General features: G+C 45.6%; 2 protein-coding genes across 3 annotated transcripts in view; one reads left to right on the top strand and one right to left on the bottom strand.

Annotated features, from left to right (window-relative positions):
• The window catches only part of LOC129867474 (E3 ubiquitin-protein ligase RNF13-like), a 99,072-nt gene extending 92,591 nt beyond the window's left edge, over window positions 1-6,481 (top strand). For both annotated transcript variants that reach the window (XM_055940910.1, XM_055940911.1), the window contains exon 10: window positions 4,486-6,481. In XM_055940910.1, coding sequence (XP_055796885.1) covers window positions 4,486-4,847 — 362 coding nt within the window. In that variant the 3' untranslated portion in view covers window positions 4,848-6,481. The remainder of the gene's footprint in view (window positions 1-4,485) is intronic.
• A 1,531-nt stretch (window positions 6,482-8,012) lies between these two features.
• Window positions 8,013-14,587, bottom strand: LOC129867475 (profilin-2-like). Its single transcript, XM_055940912.1, has 3 exons — window positions 14,274-14,587; window positions 11,766-11,958; window positions 8,013-9,901 (listed from the first exon to the last, which is right to left on the bottom strand). Exons 1-3 carry the CDS (start codon window positions 14,400-14,402, stop codon window positions 9,804-9,806), a joined length of 420 nt encoding a protein of 139 aa, XP_055796887.1. The 5' UTR covers window positions 14,403-14,587; the 3' UTR covers window positions 8,013-9,803.
• Window positions 14,588-19,158: the final 4,571 nt, after the last annotated feature.

Here is a 19,158-nt window from a genome sequence, read left to right on the forward strand (position 1 = left end):
CCCCCCCAACAACCTACTGTCCTCTACCCTCAACAACCTACTGTCCTCTACCCTCAACAACCTACTGTCCTCTACCCTCAACAACCTACTGTCCTCTACCCCCAACAACCTACTGTCCTCTACCCCCCCCCCCCCCAACAACCTACTGTCCTCTACCCCCCCCCCAACAACCTACTGTCCTCTACCCCCCCCAACAACCTACTGTCCTCTACCCCCCCCAACAACCTACTGTCCTCTACCCCCCCCAACAACCTACTGTCCTCTACCCCCCCAACAACCTACTGTCCTCTACCCCCCCCCCCCAACAACCTACTGTCCTCTACCCCCCCCAACAACCTACTGTCCTCTACCCCCCCCCAACAACCTACTGTCCTCTACCCCCCCCCAACAACCTACTGTCCTCTACCCCCCCCCAACAACCTACTGTCCTCTACCCCCCCCAACAACCTACTGTCCTCTACCCCCCCCCAACAACCTACTGTCCTCTACCCCCCCCCAACAACCTACTGTCCTCTACCCCCCGCAACAACCTACTGTCCTCTACACCCCCCCCCCCCCCCAACAACCTACTGTCCTCTACCCCCAACAACCTACTGTCCTCTACCCCCAACAACCTACTGTCCTCTACCCCCAACAACCTACTGTCCTCTACCCCCAACAACCTACTGTCCTCTACCCCCAACAACCTACTGTCCTCTACACCCAACAACCTACTGTCCTCTACCCCCCCCCCCCCCCAACAACCTACTGTCCTCTACCCCCCCCCCCCCAACAACCTACTGTCCTCTACCCCCCCCCCCCCCAACAACCTACTGTCCTCTACCCCCAACAACCTACTGTCCTCTACCCCCCCCCCCCAACAACCTACTGTCCTCTACCCCCCCCCCCCCCCAACAACCTACTGTCCTCTACCCCCAACAACCTACTGTCCTCTACCCCCCCAACAACCTACTGTCCTCTACCCCCCCAACAACCTACTGTCCTCTACCCTCAACAACCTACTGTCCTCTACCCCCAACAACCTACTGTCCTCTACCCCCAACAACCTACTGTCCTCTACCCCCAACAACCTACTGTCCTCTACCCCCAACAACCTACTGTCCTCTACCCCCCCCAACAACCTACTGTCCTCTACCCCCCCCAACAACCTACTGTCCTCTACCCCCCCAACAACCTACTGTCCTCTACCCCCAACAACCTACTGTCCTCTACCCCCCCCCCCCAACAACCTACTGTCCTCTACCCCCCCCCCCAACAACCTACTGTCCTCTACCCCCCCCCCAACAACCTACTGTCCTCTACCCCCAACAACCTACTGTCCTCTACCCCCAACAACCTACTGTCCTCTACCCCCAACAACCTACTGTCCTCTACCCCCAACAACCTACTGTCCTCTACCCCCAACAACCTACTGTCCTCTACCCCCAACAACCTACTGTCCTCTACCCCCAACAACCTACTGTCCTCTACCCCCAACAACCTACTGTCCTCTACCCCCAACAACCTACTGTCCTCTACCCCCAACAACCTACTGTCCTCTACCCCCAACAACCTACTGTCCTCTACCCCCCCCAACAACCTACTGTCCTCTACCCCCCCCAACAACCTACTGTCCTCTACCCCCCCCAACAACCTACTGTCCTCTACCCCCCCCAACAACCTACTGTCCTCTACCCCCCCAACAACCTACTGTCCTCTACCCCCCCCAACAACCTACTGTCCTCTACACCCAACAACCTACTGTCCTCTACCCCCCCCCCCAACAACCTACTGTCCTCTACCCCCCCAACAACCTACTGTCCTCTACCCCCCCCCAACAACCTACTGTCCTCTACCCCCCCCCAACAACCTACTGTCCTCTACCCCCCCCCCCAACAACCTACTGTCCTCTACCCCCCCCCAACAACCTACTGTCCTCTACCCCCCCCCCAACAACCTACTGTCCTCTACCCCCAACAACCTACTGTCCTCTACCCCCAACAACCTACTGTCCTCTACCCCCCCCCCCCAACAACCTACTGTCCTCTACCCCCCCCCCCAACAACCTACTGTCCTCTACCCCCAACAAACTGTCCTCTACCCCCCCCCAACAACCTACTGTCCTCTACTGTCCTCTACCCTCAACAACCTACTGTCCTCTACCCCCAACAACCTACTGTCCTCTACCCCCAACAACCTACTGTCCTCTACCCCCCCCAACAACCTACTGTCCTCTACCCCCCCCAACAACCTACTGTCCTCTACCCCCCCCAACAACCTACTGTCCTCTACCCCCCCCAACAACCTACTGTCCTCTACCCCCCCAACAACCTACTGTCCTCTACCCCCCCCAACAACCTACTGTCCTCTACACCCAACAACCTACTGTCCTCTACCCCCCCCCCCCAACAACCTACTGTCCTCTACCCCCCCAACAACCTACTGTCCTCTACCCCCCCCCAACAACCTACTGTCCTCTACCCCCCCCCAACAACCTACTGTCCTCTACCCCCCCCCCCAACAACCTACTGTCCTCTACCCCCCCCCAACAACCTACTGTCCTCTACCCCCCCCCCAACAACCTACTGTCCTCTACCCCCAACAACCTACTGTCCTCTACCCCCAACAACCTACTGTCCTCTACCCCCCCCCCCCAACAACCTACTGTCCTCTACCCCCCCCCCCAACAACCTACTGTCCTCTACCCCCAACAAACTGTCCTCTACCCCCCCCCAACAACCTACTGTCCTCTACTGTCCTCTACCCTCAACAACCTACTGTCCTCTACCCCCAACAACCTACTGTCCTCTACCCCCAACAACCTACTGTCCTCTACCCCCCCCCCCCCAACAACCTACTGTCGTCTACCCCCAACAACCTACTGTCCTCTACCCCCCCCCAACAACCTACTGTCCTCTACCCCCCCAACAACCTACTGTCCTCTACCCCCCCCCAACAACCTACTGTCCTCTACCCCCCCCAACAACCTACTGTCCTCTACCCCCCCCAACAACCTACTGTCCTCTACCCTCAACAACCTACTGTCCTCTACCCTCAACAACCTACTGTCCTCTACCCTCAACAACCTACTGTCCTCTACCCCCAACAACCTACTGTCCTCTACCCCCCCCCCCCCCCCAACAACCTACTGTCCTCTACCCCCCCCCCAACAACCTACTGTCCTCTACCCCCCCCAACAACCTACTGTCCTCTACCCCCCCCAACAACCTACTGTCCTCTACCCCCCCCAACAACCTACTGTCCTCTACCCCCCCCAACAACCTACTGTCCTCTACCCCCCCAACAACCTACTGTCCTCTACCCCCCCCCCAACAACCTACTGTCCTCTACCCCCCCCAACAACCTACTGTCCTCTACCCCCCCCCAACAACCTACTGTCCTCTACCCCCCCCCAACAACCTACTGTCCTCTACCCCCCCCCAACAACCTACTGTCCTCTACCCCCCCCAACAACCTACTGTCCTCTACCCCCCCCCAACAACCTACTGTCCTCTACCCCCCCCAACAACCTACTGTCCTCTACCCCCCGCAACAACCTACTGTCCTCTACACCCCCCCCCCCCCCCCAACAACCTACTGTCCTCTACCCCCAACAACCTACTGTCCTCTACCCCCAACAACCTACTGTCCTCTACCCCCAACAACCTACTGTCCTCTACCCCCAACAACCTACTGTCCTCTACCCCCAACAACCTACTGTCCTCTACACCCAACAACCTACTGTCCTCTACCCCCCCCCCCCCCCCCAACAACCTACTGTCCTCTACCCCCCCCCCCCCCAACAACCTACTGTCCTCTACCCCCCCCCCCAACAACCTACTGTCCTCTACCCCCAACAACCTACTGTCCTCTACCCCCCCCCCCCAACAACCTACTGTCCTCTACCCCCCCCCCCCCAACAACCTACTGTCCTCTACCCCCAACAACCTACTGTCCTCTACCCCCCCAACAACCTACTGTCCTCTACCCCCCCAACAACCTACTGTCCTCTACCCCCCCAACAACCTACTGTCCTCTACCCTCAACAACCTACTGTCCTCTACCCTCAACAACCTACTGTCCTCTACACCCAACAGACACACCCACTAGGTCATGTGAACGTGATATCTCAGTGGGAACGTGCTGGTCCTGGGACCATGCCATCTTCTGCATCATCCCAGAAAATCATCCATTTGGTTCCGGCTCACTTTTCTGCTTCTAATAGGAGGCCGGTCTAAGCTCTAAACCACACTAGGCTCCTGGACATCGGGTGCTGCTCAGCTTTAGGGAACGTCTTCAATAGAATTCAATGTCACGTCCGTATTTTGAGTTTTGTGAACTTGAATTAATTCATGACTTATTGGGAGGAAATGAACAGATTGACATTTGAACTCAGGACTACCTTGTGATTTCCAACCCTAGCGATCTGTATCCAGGACAAAACACCTACCTGATGCTGCCTGTGATTGTAATGACCTGGGTCGTTTCTCCTCTCCTTCCCTGTAGCTTACCACAGCAAATGTGTGGACCCCTGGCTAACCAAGACCAAGAAGACATGTCCCGTGTGCAAGCAGAAGGTGGTCCCCTCTGCAGGCGACTCCGACTCCGACTCGGACGGCGACAGCGGGGCCGAGGAGAACGAGGTGTCTGAGAGCACCCCACTGCTGCGTTCCCTGGCCTCCACCAGCGCCCACTCCTTCGGCACCATGTCAGGGGCCTCGCGCTCCGAGCCTGATCAGGAGTCCTCAGAGTACGAAGACACCAACGACGACAGCGAGGAGGACGTCACCGTGGAGACTGAGACGGTGGTGGTCCAGCTGCAGGAGCCTCGTCCCGATGACCATGACACGCCTGATTGGTTGGCCTGAGTTGACGGACAGGTCACCGGTTCCACCGCCTCTCCCTCCCCACTCAACCTACAGGCTTGCAGCAGCAGAGACTCACGCTGGATGTGCAACCGAGACTGTGTGTTTAATTTTGAAGTCCCCGTTTAATAAAAATTAATTTTATCTCTAAGTTTAGAATGCAAATCACCATAATAATCAGTTTGTTGTATGTTTAACCTGATTTACTGAGCAGTGTCATCCGTGTGTTTTGGGCTAACCGACAACAGTGATTTCACAGGAACATTGCAGTAGACTGCACTGTAATGGTACTGTGGTTAAGTCTGTATGGGGTGGTAGACCACCGCAGATATCCTCTGACTGCGGTTATACCCGTCACTGTGAGAAAGGGCTCGACACCTACTACAAAGGAATGCGTTGTGTATAATGTATAGATCACCATCCGTAACGTCTTGCATATCTGTATGCCTCTGTATCAGAAGGTGAGGAGTTCTAATATTGTATATATTCTTACTGTTTGTATAGAAATATATATATATACATTTATAAATTGATTGAACAGACCTTCTCCATAAGACTATATAGAAACGAGGTCATGGGAACAGGGTTTTGTCAATCGGTCTCGAGCCAGAGATAATGGAGTCAAGAGGAGTACGATTTGGATGCGACTGATCTGGTGCGTTGATAATACAAAACAAACTGTTTGTGGTGCTGCATTCAGCCAAAGGATGTTATGCGTTTCCTCTCAGAAGTCATATGTAATACAAGCAGAATGGGGCGGGGAGACCGTTCTGTTCAGATAATACCCACGTCTAGACTGCTACAAGCAGCCTGTTTAGTCTAGACATACCAGAGAGATCATTTCTCTGAAATACAAGACACCATTGGTGGATAGGTCTTGCAACATGTATTTGGTGTCATATCATTTTAATACTGTAAGTAGGTAGATCTACAAGCATACAGAACTAAAATATAAAACGCAACGTGTTGGTCCCATGTTTCGTGAGCTGAAATAAACAAATCCCAGAAATGTTTCATGCACATTTGTTTACATACCTGTGAGTGAGCATTTCTCCTCTGCCAAAATCATCCATCAACCCACCTGACAGGTGTGGCATATCAAGAAGCATGATCATTACACATTATCTGAGGACAATAAAAGGCCATTCTAAAATGTGCAGTTTTGTCACAACACAATGCCACATGTCTCAAGTTTGAGGGAGCGTGCAACTGGCATGCTGACTGCAGGAATGTCCTCCAGAGCTGTTGCAAGATAATTTCATGTTAATTTCTCTACAATAAGATGCCTCCAACTTCATTTTAGAGAATTTTGCAGTACACCCTCCACATGACTTCTTTACCTGAAGGATCGGCAGGTCTGTCATAAAGCCCGTTTGTTGGGGAAAAACTCATTCCGATTGGCTGAGCCCGGCCATGTGAAATGAATATTTCAATTTACCAACATATTTAAATATGAACCAAGTCAGTAAAATCTTTGAAATTGTTGCATGTTGGGTTTATATTTCCCCCCCCCCTAACATGAAGTGTTTTATGTTAAGTCCTGTTGCCTTTCCTTTTTATTTGATGTCTTGTAAAATGTCTCACCAGTGTCTACATTCAATCTAATTTCACTTCAATAAACAAAAACATGTTAAGTATGCTGATGCCCTCCATCCATTTCAAGAGTTCTAATTATGACACACAGCCTTCAGTGATTGTGTTCATTGTGACGAGTCCTGTTCTCACCTGGTTCTAACTTGGATCCTTTGTCCTGATCTTGTCCATATTCTGTTTGACAAATACATTGTGAGCAGATCATTCTGAACACCTCGAGAGGGTAGTCAAAACACACATTGTGTCTGGATATCTTACCAGTGTGGACAGATCTGGACAAAGCAATCATTTAATTTATTAATCCACTCTCTAATCATTGACAGGTGGCACCAGTGACAGATTACAATGGGTCTTAAAATAAATATTTTAAAAGAATAGCTGTTTAAAAAGTGCATTAAAGAGGCCAGGAAATCTAGTCACAGTGCAGACAAAACATTTGAATACCATGTGTATACAATCAGAATGTAGACAAGACCAGAACAAAGGACTCATGTTAGCACTAGGTATAAACAGGGCTAAGGTTGTATAGACTTTGAATGATCAGGACAGGTATTGGACAGAGGATCATTAAAAATCGTCAATGTTACAGCGCACACTGCAGCCAGGACAATGGTTTCTGAAACCCGTCTCTTTGATCAGACTCGTAGGTAACAGGTTACATGGTGGCCTAGATCTCTCCCCATGACCAGACAAATTACTTCGACGTCAGCTTGGAGGGAAAAAAATCTGTTGTATTGTGTCCAATTGATGCAGGTTACATGAGAGGGAAAAGCCTGTTCCAATTGTCTGATACTTGCCAAGTCGTGGACTACACCCTTTATGAGAAAGCTGTATTTTTAAAATGGGAGACGCTGAAGTCGAATCACATGTAATGTTACTGCAACAACTTGACTCTATATTCCTAGTTTGGTTACTTCGATCAAAAACACATTAGATAATCAAGTCTTCAAAGATAAAAAGGTTGTAATATATAGGGAACTAGCTGTACAGTGAAGAGGAACATGTGCCCTACCATGAATTAGAGATTCACTCCCAACCTGTGGTTGAGAGTGAGTCTTTGAAAAGGCAATGTGTACCCCCCTTTCAGAGATCACATTGCCTTTAAAACCCGCAGTCGGATTGCGTCACACCCCTGTTCAATGGGTCTACATTGCTACACTAATTCTATGCTGATTCACAAGGGTCAGACCAAAGCTTCAGTTTAGTCTATACAAAAATACATTAAACACCCAAAGTCAAATTAACAGTTATTCTGTACTTTGCAGCTGATGGCCACGTATATTTTTTTTTGGGGGGGGGGTTCCCAGGCATAACCGTGCCACACACCCTCATGCCTCTACTAAGGAACACTTCCTCCATGTTTCCCAACAACTTTTGGGGGGGGGGTTAACAAAGAGCATCTCAGTTGAACTATTGAGCTCCAGGCTAGGATGGTAAAAACCACCTGACCAATTACATACACCCTTCTGAAAACTGCTGCTCTGGCTCAAAAATCCTTCCCCCAGAGCAAAGGTCCCCCGCCGAAGACAGGGTACAGTTCAACTGGAAAAACACAAAAAAAACACTCAAAATCAATCTGGTTGGAATTTATTTATTTGATCTGTCTGTAAACAAGGTGATAAATTAATTTATGGCATTTCTTGGTTTATGCATATGAAGTGTTAAAGAGACTGTATCCCAAGTGTAAAGAAAAGGAGTGTCGGGAAAGAAAGTCAGTAAATGAAGGTTAATTAGTACACACATGCCACAAGGCCTGAACATTGGCACTGATGCAAAAAAAAAAAAAAAAAAAAGTGCCAATGAAATGACTCCTTCCTGGGCAGCTGTTAGAAATCCTTCATAGTACAATAGAAACCGATGTTTCAACATGATGGTACAGGATACACAGCTTTGGTATGCAAGTTTCCACAAGACAATCAAAGAGTTCTTAATCCAACCAATCCCGTCTCCCATTTCAATTGTGTAATTTCTACTTTATATATTTGTTTTATTTTCTTTAAAGTTCTTTTCAAATTGGACATTACATTAAGTACAGAGCTTGAAAAGAAAGTTTGACACCATATCTTAGTTGAACACGAGTACAAAGCCATTTATTCCACAGTCGTTTCTTCACACAGCATGGGTTTAGAAATGCCGTAATTCATTTCTTCAATAAAAAATAATCTGAAGTTGTCAAATTATGACTGCTCGATTTCATCCACCGCAAACCCTCCCCCCCTTTTGCCTTCAACAGAAAGACGTGGTTTTACATTAGTGTTGTTTTGCATTCAGCGGGAAAGATGAGGCTAGAAGGCATCCTTCACAATGACTTAAAACAATTGTGTATATATATATACCCAAAGCTGTCACTAACATTGGTCCTATGTCAAACTGGATGTATCTACTGTCCAAATTGGCAGCCTTAAAAAAAAAAAGGAAATGTATTACAGGAGCTGGCAAACAGTTTTGAGTGTCTGAGCCATTGTAACGATGGAATGTCCATGATGGGGTTCATGTAGTCATGAAGAGGACATGGAAGAGATTCTGCCTGCATCAACCATGTAGATTTTGCCTTCTGACTCAATCAATACCAGAACTGATAGCCCTGCCATGACTGCATTGAAGCGCAACCCCCCCCCCCCCCCCCCCGCCCCCCCCAACAAAAAAAAACCCATCCGGTACAGAGTAGTGTGGCTCAGAGAGGGAGATACAGGGGACTTTAGGGTGTAGTGACTGGTTAATGGAGTGTTCCTCCCGTGTACTGATGTAGTGTCACCTATGGACAAACAGGAAGAGGGGGAAGGAGCTACAGACATTTGGCAGGAGTTACAGGGAGGGGGGGGGCAGAGGGAACAACAGTATTTCAGTAGGCTCAAAGATATGCATGCAGTTTCCCCCCCTCCCCCCAAAACATGCTCTAGAAAAGGAAGACAATGAGCTTGGTTACAGCTCAAGTGCTCCAAAGGCATCGGCTGCTCAAGAGTGAACTTCCGGGGCACCATCATACGAAATCTCAGTTCATCAATTTAGGTTTCCTTCACTTTATTAAGGTTTTTTTTTTTCACTGAGCATTGGCCAGAATGGTGCAAGTTCTTTTTTTTAACAAGTATAGATTTGTCACAATGTCCTGTTAACAACATGCTCATTGTTTTTGTATTTTTTTTTATTTTTTTTTTAACTATGGTGCAACAGTGCTAGAATGGGATTGAGTACACATTGTGAATGCATCAAGATGACTGGGAAAGAAGAGAAAAGGGGAATCAAACAACAACAAAAAAAAAAGAGGGGGGACAATAGGAGGGTCTGGGGAGAAAAGTAAGCAACTACCAACTAAAACTGGAAGAGAGTGTTATGGGTGAGCTGCTAGGTGGCTGGGCCGATGCTGCTTTAGTATCCAGACTTCCTCAGGTAGTCAGCCATTGTATACGCTTTCTTGTTGAGCTGTCCTCCATGGACACCTTCCTTTCCCATGACTAAAACCAACGCTGAAGTACACAAGATAGGGGAAAAAAAACAAGAGCAGAAATGAACAGATGTGTTGGGGGGGGGGGGTTACATTGTTGACGTCAGGGTCTTAACCATGTGACCCTGTACTGCTACTAACCCTTCCAGGACATTTTAAATAGGACTGCTTGAAAATAACGTTCCCTCAACTACAACACTAAGGCTAAGTAAAGACTAGAACCCTGAATCACTCAAATATTTAGCCATTACACATGCCTTCTTATCCAATCCACCTCCATGGACCGCGTTGCCTATTATAAGAACCAAGACTAAAAAAAAAAACGACAAGGGAAATTTAGAGAATGTGAAGTTGGGAGACCTAAAAAAAAAAAAAAGTTTAAAGGTTCAAGAGAAGTCCAATGAAAACAAGCAGGTGTTTATAGTATGAAGGAAGACAGGAAGAGGCTCCCACCCATAGCCAATATGCAAGCATTCACTTTATTAAAGCTTCTGGCCTTGGACGGGGAGAAGAAAAACACGCAGCGCCGTCACTAAATGATGCAATAGCGCTGACGATTAAAAAAAATAAAAGTCCATTAGCCTATTTTACTGTACGCTAACATTAACCTTCCTACTCTTCTGAGCTAATAAATGGAATGTCTGAATCATTCCTTTATGTTAACAAAGTCCATAAATGGTGTCTTTACCCATTTGGAAGCCTTGACATTAACTGCAGTAAGCAACAGCTGACCACAAATGGCTCAGTTCCTAAACCGAGGAAGAGGCACTTTTTTTTTTTTTAAGTGTAAGAAAGGGGGGAGGCAGCAATGACAAATTTTGTAAATTAGAAAGAAAACGCCCTGGTCTTAAGCCTTTCCTTTATCCTCTACTTAGCGAACCGAGTCTACATGGCATGCCAGCAGTAAGGAGGAATGAGAAAGGGAATGCTTTAACTCACTAACACCTACATTAACGCAATACCTCAATACATATGAACAGAAGCAAAATCCTTCAGTACCACTATCTGAAGGGGACTAGGCTTACCATGTGATGGGGGGGGGGATAACTTGAACTGGACACTGAAGAGTTGATGTGAGGAGAAAGGTGCATCAATTAGAGGGATAGGGAATACACATGCAATTCAAAAAAGGGGAGTCTATCAGGAGGAAGACCAAAACCAGAAGAGAAAGGTTGCCCAGCGACAGAAAACCTCCCACCTGTGTATTTCAAGTCGGGGGAGTTATGGACTTAATCCTGCTAGGGGGCGTGGGAGAATAGACCGGAAAAGGCCCAACTCACAGGCATATTGTTTTTCAAATGACCACCTCGCCTTCAAAATTAGGCAGACCAACATGGAACTGGTGGATAATTTGACTGGCTAGTAGTTAATCAGTGTGCTCCAATCAGATTTGATACAAAACTAACACTTATTTCCAACATTTGTACTTGATTGGCTTTTCTGACCTAAAAAAAAATAATAAAGACTTGAAATTGAACTTTCCGCTCGAAACCCTCCCTGGACAAGTTAAAAACCATTATACTGCATGAACCTTAATACCCCCCCTCCCCCCACACACACAATAGTTGGAGATAATACATTAAAAAGGTAGGTTATGTGCTTCACATAATGACATCAATATATCAAGACTAAGTAAGCTTTCCACATTTCAGTTAGTTGATCATTTATACAATTTCAAGCCCATCTAGGGAATGATGCAGCAAATTGGCACAAGCATCCAACTGTTGATGATTTAATGTGTCAAGTTTTAATTGCACAAGTCTTTTTAAATACACACATCCACACATACAGAGAGAGGAAATGTGAATACCAGTATATTGTACATGCACAGCAAACTACAGCGTTTAACGTTTGAGTGAGCAGTGAAGAAATGGGATGGACACTACCTTTGCCGGCTTTGCCTATGGAAACGTTGTATGTGGGCTCTCCTCCTTGACTCTTTGTCCTGATGTCCATTGTCCAGTCCCCGTCGGCGTGGAGGCTGTCTCTGATGACAGAGCATTTCTTTTGGCCGAGGGTCAGCCCGCCGCAGAAGAACCCTTCTCGGTCCTTTCCTACAATGATGTCGATTTCGTCAACCTACGGATGACCATGTGAAGTTTGAAAGCCATTCATTTTCATTAGCATAAAAAATTATATTCATTATTCCACTACCGATAAGATGAGGGCCAATGTTACAGCCTGATTTTCTCCAATAAATTGTCTAAAATAGCAGGGCTCTCAGCTAAATAAAAATAGGCAAAGTTCCTGAGAGCATTATTTGGCAGTCAAATGCAGTCTGACTTTGGAAATAAATGAGGAAATGTTTTGGAGTCGCTGCTGTCAGTTCATTTCATAAGTATTGCAGGTCACATTTGTCCTACCAGGCACAAAGAAACATGCCAAATGATTTGTTCAGGGTACCTTGCGCTAGAGATTGATACACCGTAACCATCTCCCTCAGCTCTGATAGGACAGTGTCCAGATTCCTCATGTGGGTTGTTGAATATTTATGCACTCAGTAGACCATACCTTGGCACAGCTAGTAAGTAGCTCTAGCTGGTCAGAAGACTAGATTTCAACGCTAATACAGTACTAAGGGAAAGCGGGATACCTAGTCAGCTGTACAACAATGCAGTCAACTGAAATGTTTCTTCCACATTTAACCCAACCCCTCTGAATCGGAGAGGTGTGGGGGGCTGCCATAATCGTCATCCACATCTTCGGGGGCTGGGGAACAGTCGGTTAACTACAATGCTTAGGGGCAGAATGGCAGATTTCTACTGTCAGCTCAGGGATTCGACCCAGCAACCTTTCGTTACTGGCCCAAAGCTCCTACCTGCCAACTGTTAAGACTATGCAACCCCTTCGTTTTGTATGTTTGATAAATCGAATTTTAGGAGATTAGATTAGCCCTAGCTGGCCGCCTCCTGTAAATCAGTCTAAAATACTAGAGGTTATTTTTTGTATTACCTTTATTTAACTAGACAAGTTAGTTAAGAACAAATTCTTATTTACAATGGCGGCCTTGTGGTTAGCTGAAACCAGAGCAACGCTGTCCACCGAGGCAATATACAGTAGGACAACTTGACCGTTGACAGCTTGCCTACAACCTGTAACATTGGACCATAAGACTAACAGAGCAAGTGCCAACGCGTTCATTTCACATCCATGAGAATGTTCCCAGGGTACCAAACAGCTAATGATTAACTGTCTAGCCATAGCTTAGCAAAGTTGCTAACCAGAATACTGACAAGGAAGCAGCTCACTGAAAAATAACCCCCATTACACACGGATATCGATACAGGACACGCAATTTCAATTGGAGTGTGGTATCATACATCCTGCCGCAGTCCCATCCTAACTAGAAAGATAGTCAAACGTTTGGAAGCTAAAAACATGTTTTTATAGAGCTAGCATGTATCCAACTGTGAGCCTGACGGAAACTACGGAATAAATGTCCTACACGCGCGTGAATTTAAATGCTGCAATCTGGAAATTGAACACAAGCAATCCTTGCTAAATAGTTCATTTCCATGCTTGCTAACTAACAAAATGGAGGGTTCATGAATGACCAGGATTGATGCAATATGTTAGCTTAATACACTTCCAAGCTAATTGTATGGTATATTATTGTACAACGACCAATGTGCTTCGAGCTGGTGCATATAATTTAAGTTCCCATAAGATTACTTGCGTAGACTGGAAGGGTACAAATTAATAAAAGCAGGCAGAGGCACCGCCATCTTGGGAAATTAAAAGGGGCGGCAGCATTGCAGCGAAGGCCTGATTCACAAATGCATTTACGAACTTCGCGGAGTCTACAATTGTACATTTAACGTATACATGCAGCGTAATGATCCGCCAACTTTGCCTAATTATATTCTTATCTGGATGACTTGAGATAGTGCCATTTCTTGCCGCCGCTCCTCCAAAAGCCCGCATTGCCGGCTAGATATAAATTGAAACCAGTTTCCTGTTAACATTTGTGGTAACGAGTTTCTGAACGCACGCTTTAACGATTAATGTGGGGAGTTACCTTGCTAACAGAAGCCAAATAGCCTGGATAATGTGTTGATAACTAGTTTAAATTTGTCAGTCAGCTGGTTAAAGTTAACAGTAGCTAGTTAGACCACAACTAATTTAATGTAGTCCTAAACCTATTCAATAATATTTCAAATAACCATTAGAAAAGTCTTAATAGCTGTACCGAAGAGCACCGGATACCATGTGTTAGTTAACCCACTAGCGTAACTAGCTAACACATGCTGCCTGTCTAGAGCCTGCCTTATCGTTCCGTCTGGGGCTTTCCCCTTAAGGCAGGGCCCAACTCCCATATTTAAATTACAGACTAAAATGCCGGCATTTACCGGGTTCATAGATTAGTCTTAATTATTATAAAAAAATGTCCTTACCGTTATGTTAACAAATGTACCACCGGGAAACGATGCCCAGACATATTTGGCGTCCGTGTACCCAACAATGGCGGAGTCCTGGCAGCTGCCATCGGCCATCAGGTTATCCACGTAGCCTTGCCAGGACATACTTGCGTATTAGTTCAAATGTGGAAATATATTTAAAAAAATATATGTGACAGGTACTCTAGAGCAACAGTGAGGGTTCTATAAGCTGTATTTTCGGTGATTTTGAAGTCTCCAACAATTCCCCAGCTCCGTCACGTCCCCGCTTTCTTCTGGGTATGGGCAGAAGAAGAGAAGCCACACAGCAAACGGGTTGCGCTTGGGTGTAGTCCTTAAATAAATCACTCCGCCCAGTCGTTGTTAGGCTGAACTTTATTGCAAATCGTCGGTTGTCGCGGATGAATAAAACGAGTGTTCCAAAGAATGATTTGTACGGTGTGGTATCTATTCTACTAACTTGTCAATAGGCTGCTAATTATTATCGTTTGCAAGTCAATCTTATGTGGTATTTTACACAAGCAGTATGCTCCTTCTGACCAGTGACAGACTTCATTTTTCATATGACATGCATACATAGTCCTTTTCCCGCCACGATGTCCTTTATGAATCAAAGTATGTCATTGGAATTTCTATTCAATTGATGGCATATATCATCAATGACCATCGTCAGATTCTTGTGAGATAATTTGTCAGATATGTATGATTTAAAGCATGCAATAGTGACATTTAATTTGTGTTAGACAGTTAGTCAGTCTACAATTAGTCAGTTAGTCCGTTTGCAATGTTACTTATTTTACAACAAACAAGTCTGAGATCCCAAACTAGCCTATTTAGCTCCACTGTATTAGAAAATAGAGGTCGCCATATTTGGAGACATTTAATGCATGTGATTGAACGAGCAGAAGTTCTTGTGGCAGGTCGGACCAGTGTGATGCCTATTACAATAAATGTGGTGTACAGAACAAAGACACCTGTTGGTCACATATTAACTCACTCAGGGTGTAACACATTGGAGTAGATGTTTATTCAGTTTGTTAATCGGCATCTGCATGGGTACAGCATGATACAATAGATCTTCTGGCATTTTCTCAGAAGCTGTATGTAGCATATATCCCCAAAAAAAGTGTGAAAGTGGTAAACAGAGCAACCTCTTTTTAGCCAGGTCCCAGATCTTTGTTCTATCATGTCAACTCCTTGTCTCTCATTGTCATGGCAAGTTGATGATAGCACAAACACATCTGGGACCAGGCTAACCTCTTTCCACATGTTCTCATCAACTTGCTCTTACAAAAAGAACATCATCTGAGTGTAGGCATCATTTCATTTCCCCAGAGAGGCAGAATGTGACCATTGTCTCTGATCTTTTTTATTTATTTTTTACCTAGTGTAACGGATGTGAAATGGCTAGCTAGTTAGCGGGTATGCGCTAGTAGCATTTCAATCAGTTACGTCACTTGCTCTGAGACTTAAGTAGGGTTTCCCCTTGCTCTGCAAGGGCCGCGGCTTTTATGGAGCGATTGGTAACGACGCTTCGTGGGTGACTGTTGTCGATGTGTGCAGAGGGTCACAGGTTCGCGCCCGTGTCGGGGCGAGGGGACGACGTAAAGTTTATACTGTTACACTAGGATGATTCATTCATCCCTTGGCCCTCTCTCTCTTTTGGCTGAGTTATTACCCATGACTCTACCCACTTTGCACCCTGAGAATTTGCATGATATTGCCCTGTTGGGACTATTTTCTTCAGAGGTGTGGTTTGTTTTGCTGAGTTCAAAGTTCATGCATACAAAGGTTCTAAGTAATATGTTGAGGCAGGGAAGGCCATAAAAACAGGTGGAGACGCTCCACTGAGTAAAGCGGGGATCTCCTGGCTAGAGGCAAAAGCCTTCTCACAGAAGAGACTGAGGTGGAGAGCCATGTTGGAAGCCCTATGCTCCCAAAGGGCCAACAGGTTTAAGTAAGCATTCCTCATCAAACCAGAATCTGTTATATAAATACACACAACTTCCTTCTCTTACCTCCCTATTGAAATAACCATAGTTACTGTATGTGAAAGTCTCTGTTAATCCAGAAAGGTGCAGAGAAACATAACAATATAGCATTAGTTTCTTTCCACCTAGGTAGATTAACTTAGTCCAGAATACGTGGAGTTTCACCTTGCCTTATCTGTGTGTTGTCAAATAGCCAACCCTCATCCTAACCTTCTCCTAACCTGCCAAGTTAATCATCCTAACCTTCTGCGTAAATTCTCCTAACCTGCTACGAAAAAGCAACTTCTGGTCGTAGCTATGCTCCCTCTAGTCAGAACCTCCAATCAGCTGACCACGCCTACATCCTATGTAGGTGGTTTCCAGGCCAACCCTTGTTGGGTGGAGGTAGTTTGACCAACCAACTGAGTGAGTCACTCAGTCAATGAGTCATGGACAGAAAGCTGACTTGGGTTTTTGTTTTTTTTAACTGAGGAAATAACTCAGCAATAGTAAACTGCTTGCAAGGCAACCCTGATATGGTCACTCACTAACATGTCATAGCACCCTTACAATAGTCCTGTTGTATAGTCCAGGGATGGGCAACTAGCCCGCCACCCCTTAAAAAAAAGAAGGAAGAAAAGGCCAGCAGATTATTGACACATAAAATAAAAATGAAGGTCAGTCGGAGTCTCAACTGTTGAGAGTTAGAATAGTAGAATACACAAGATGCAATTTTGAAATTTGGTTGTGGATTAGTAGTTTTCCTCTTGTTATGTCAATCACTGGCAGTCACTCAATTAGCGCATCTCAGATAACATTTTTAAGATTGGTAAGTTAGTCTAGCCAGCTACAGTATCTAAACTTGTAATAATCATGGTAAAATTACCGACCAGGGGTGGCTCCCATGTATTTTACTCAAACTCAGATATCATATTCAAAACTGCAAACATTTCTCTCCACCCTATGGCAAAATTAGTACAATTGCAGGAAATTAGCTCTAAAACTGCCAATTTTTCTCTCCACCCCATGGAAAAATGTGTGTAATTGCATGGAATTAGTTATAGAACTGCAAAATCTTCTCTACGCTCCGTGGCAAAATGTGTAGAATTGTAGCTAGCTTGCTTTAAAACTGCAATATTTTCTCTACACACCATTGCAAAATGTGTAGAATTGCAGGAAATTAACTCTAAACTTAAATGTTTTCTCTGCACTGTCAAGAAAAGGGGCACTAAAATGCTTTGTTCGCAAGGTGAGCGAGTCCCCCCGGGCGGGCCCCCCCAACAAAATGTCACTTTGGGCGGGCCCCCCCAACAAAATGTCACTTAGGGCTCCAAAAGGCTAAGGCCAGCTCTGACTGCATGTGTGTGTACGGATGTGGGTACGCAGATCTGCGAGAAACTGCGGCCCCTCATGATGAGTTCATGATTTTTCATCCCTGGTAATATAGTCAGAGGCAGAAATATTATTCTGCTACTGTTACAGCTTCTCGGATCTGGAAGCTCATTGTTATTCACTGGTGTTCACTAATAATCAACCCACTACTAATAACCTGAGCATCAAGCCACTACTAATAACCTGAGTATCAATTCACTACTAATAACCTGAGCATCAACCCACTACTAATAACCTGAGCATCAACCCACTACTAATAACCCGAGCATCAACCCACTACTAATAACCTGAGCATCAACCCACTACTAATAACCTGAGCATCAACCCACAACTAATAACCTGAGTATCAATTCACTACTAATAACCTGAGCATCAACCCACTACTAATAACCTGAGCATCAACCCACTACTAATAACCTGAGTATCAATTCACTACTAATAACCTGAGCATCAACCCACTACTATTAACCTGAGCATCAACCCACTACTAATAACCTGAGCATCAACCCACAACTAATAACCTGAGCATCAACCCACTACTAATAACCTGAGTATCAACCCACTACTAATAACCTGAGCATCAACCCACTACTAATAACTTGAGTATCAACCCACTACTCTGTCATGTATGGATGGACCTACCCTGACTCTATACCACACCAAGACAGGACCAAATATACAGACTGATATGTGGGATTGGAGGAACAACAGTGATTTATGGAACTGGAGAAACAACAATGGTTTGTTCCCTAACGATGAACCAGAGAGAGATACAGATTACTAGAAATCTGAACCCTTCCAAGACCCCCTGCTGTCATTCAACAATGTGGGGTCCGTGAAATCTTTGTCTGATTTGGGTAATCCCTATAATCTGGGAGGTTTTGTATTTCCCATCTGTGTGAATAGTTGGGGAGAGTATCTCCATCGCAATCAAATTAGGTTGCCCCATAATTAGTTTGTCCCCCTCCCCCGAAACAAATCAGGAGATTGCAATCATGTTATTGGGTGGTGGTAACATGTCATTTAATGAAACCAAATGAAACTGGTGAAATTAAATAATTAAGGTGGGATTTATTTTGCTGTCTTCGTACACAGCGTGTACAAAACATTATGGATACCTGCTCTTTCCATGACATAGACTGACCAGGTGAATCCAGGTGAATGCTATGATCCCTTATTGATGTGATTTGTTTAAATCCACTTCAAAATCAGTGTAGATGAAGGGGAGGAGACAGGTTAAAGAATGAATTTTAAGCCTGGAGATGATAGAGACATGGATTGTGTATGTGTACCATTCAAAGGGTGTTGTGAAACCCAGTGAGCACGAAATTTTGAAAAAAGGTGTATTCAACATTTTTAACGTCTTGTGCTCATAGGGCACACAGAGCACTAATGGATTATGGGGAAGTGTGTACACTCTGAATGTAGAGATATGTGATTTTAATATATCACTAACACAGGAGTTTGGTGGCACCTTAATTGGGGAGGACGGGCTTGTGGTAATGACTGGAGCGGAATCA

This window comes from Salvelinus fontinalis, chromosome 12 (genome assembly GCF_029448725.1).
Source record: "Salvelinus fontinalis isolate EN_2023a chromosome 12, ASM2944872v1, whole genome shotgun sequence".
In the NCBI taxonomy this organism is placed as follows: Eukaryota; Metazoa; Chordata; class Actinopteri; order Salmoniformes; family Salmonidae; genus Salvelinus; species Salvelinus fontinalis.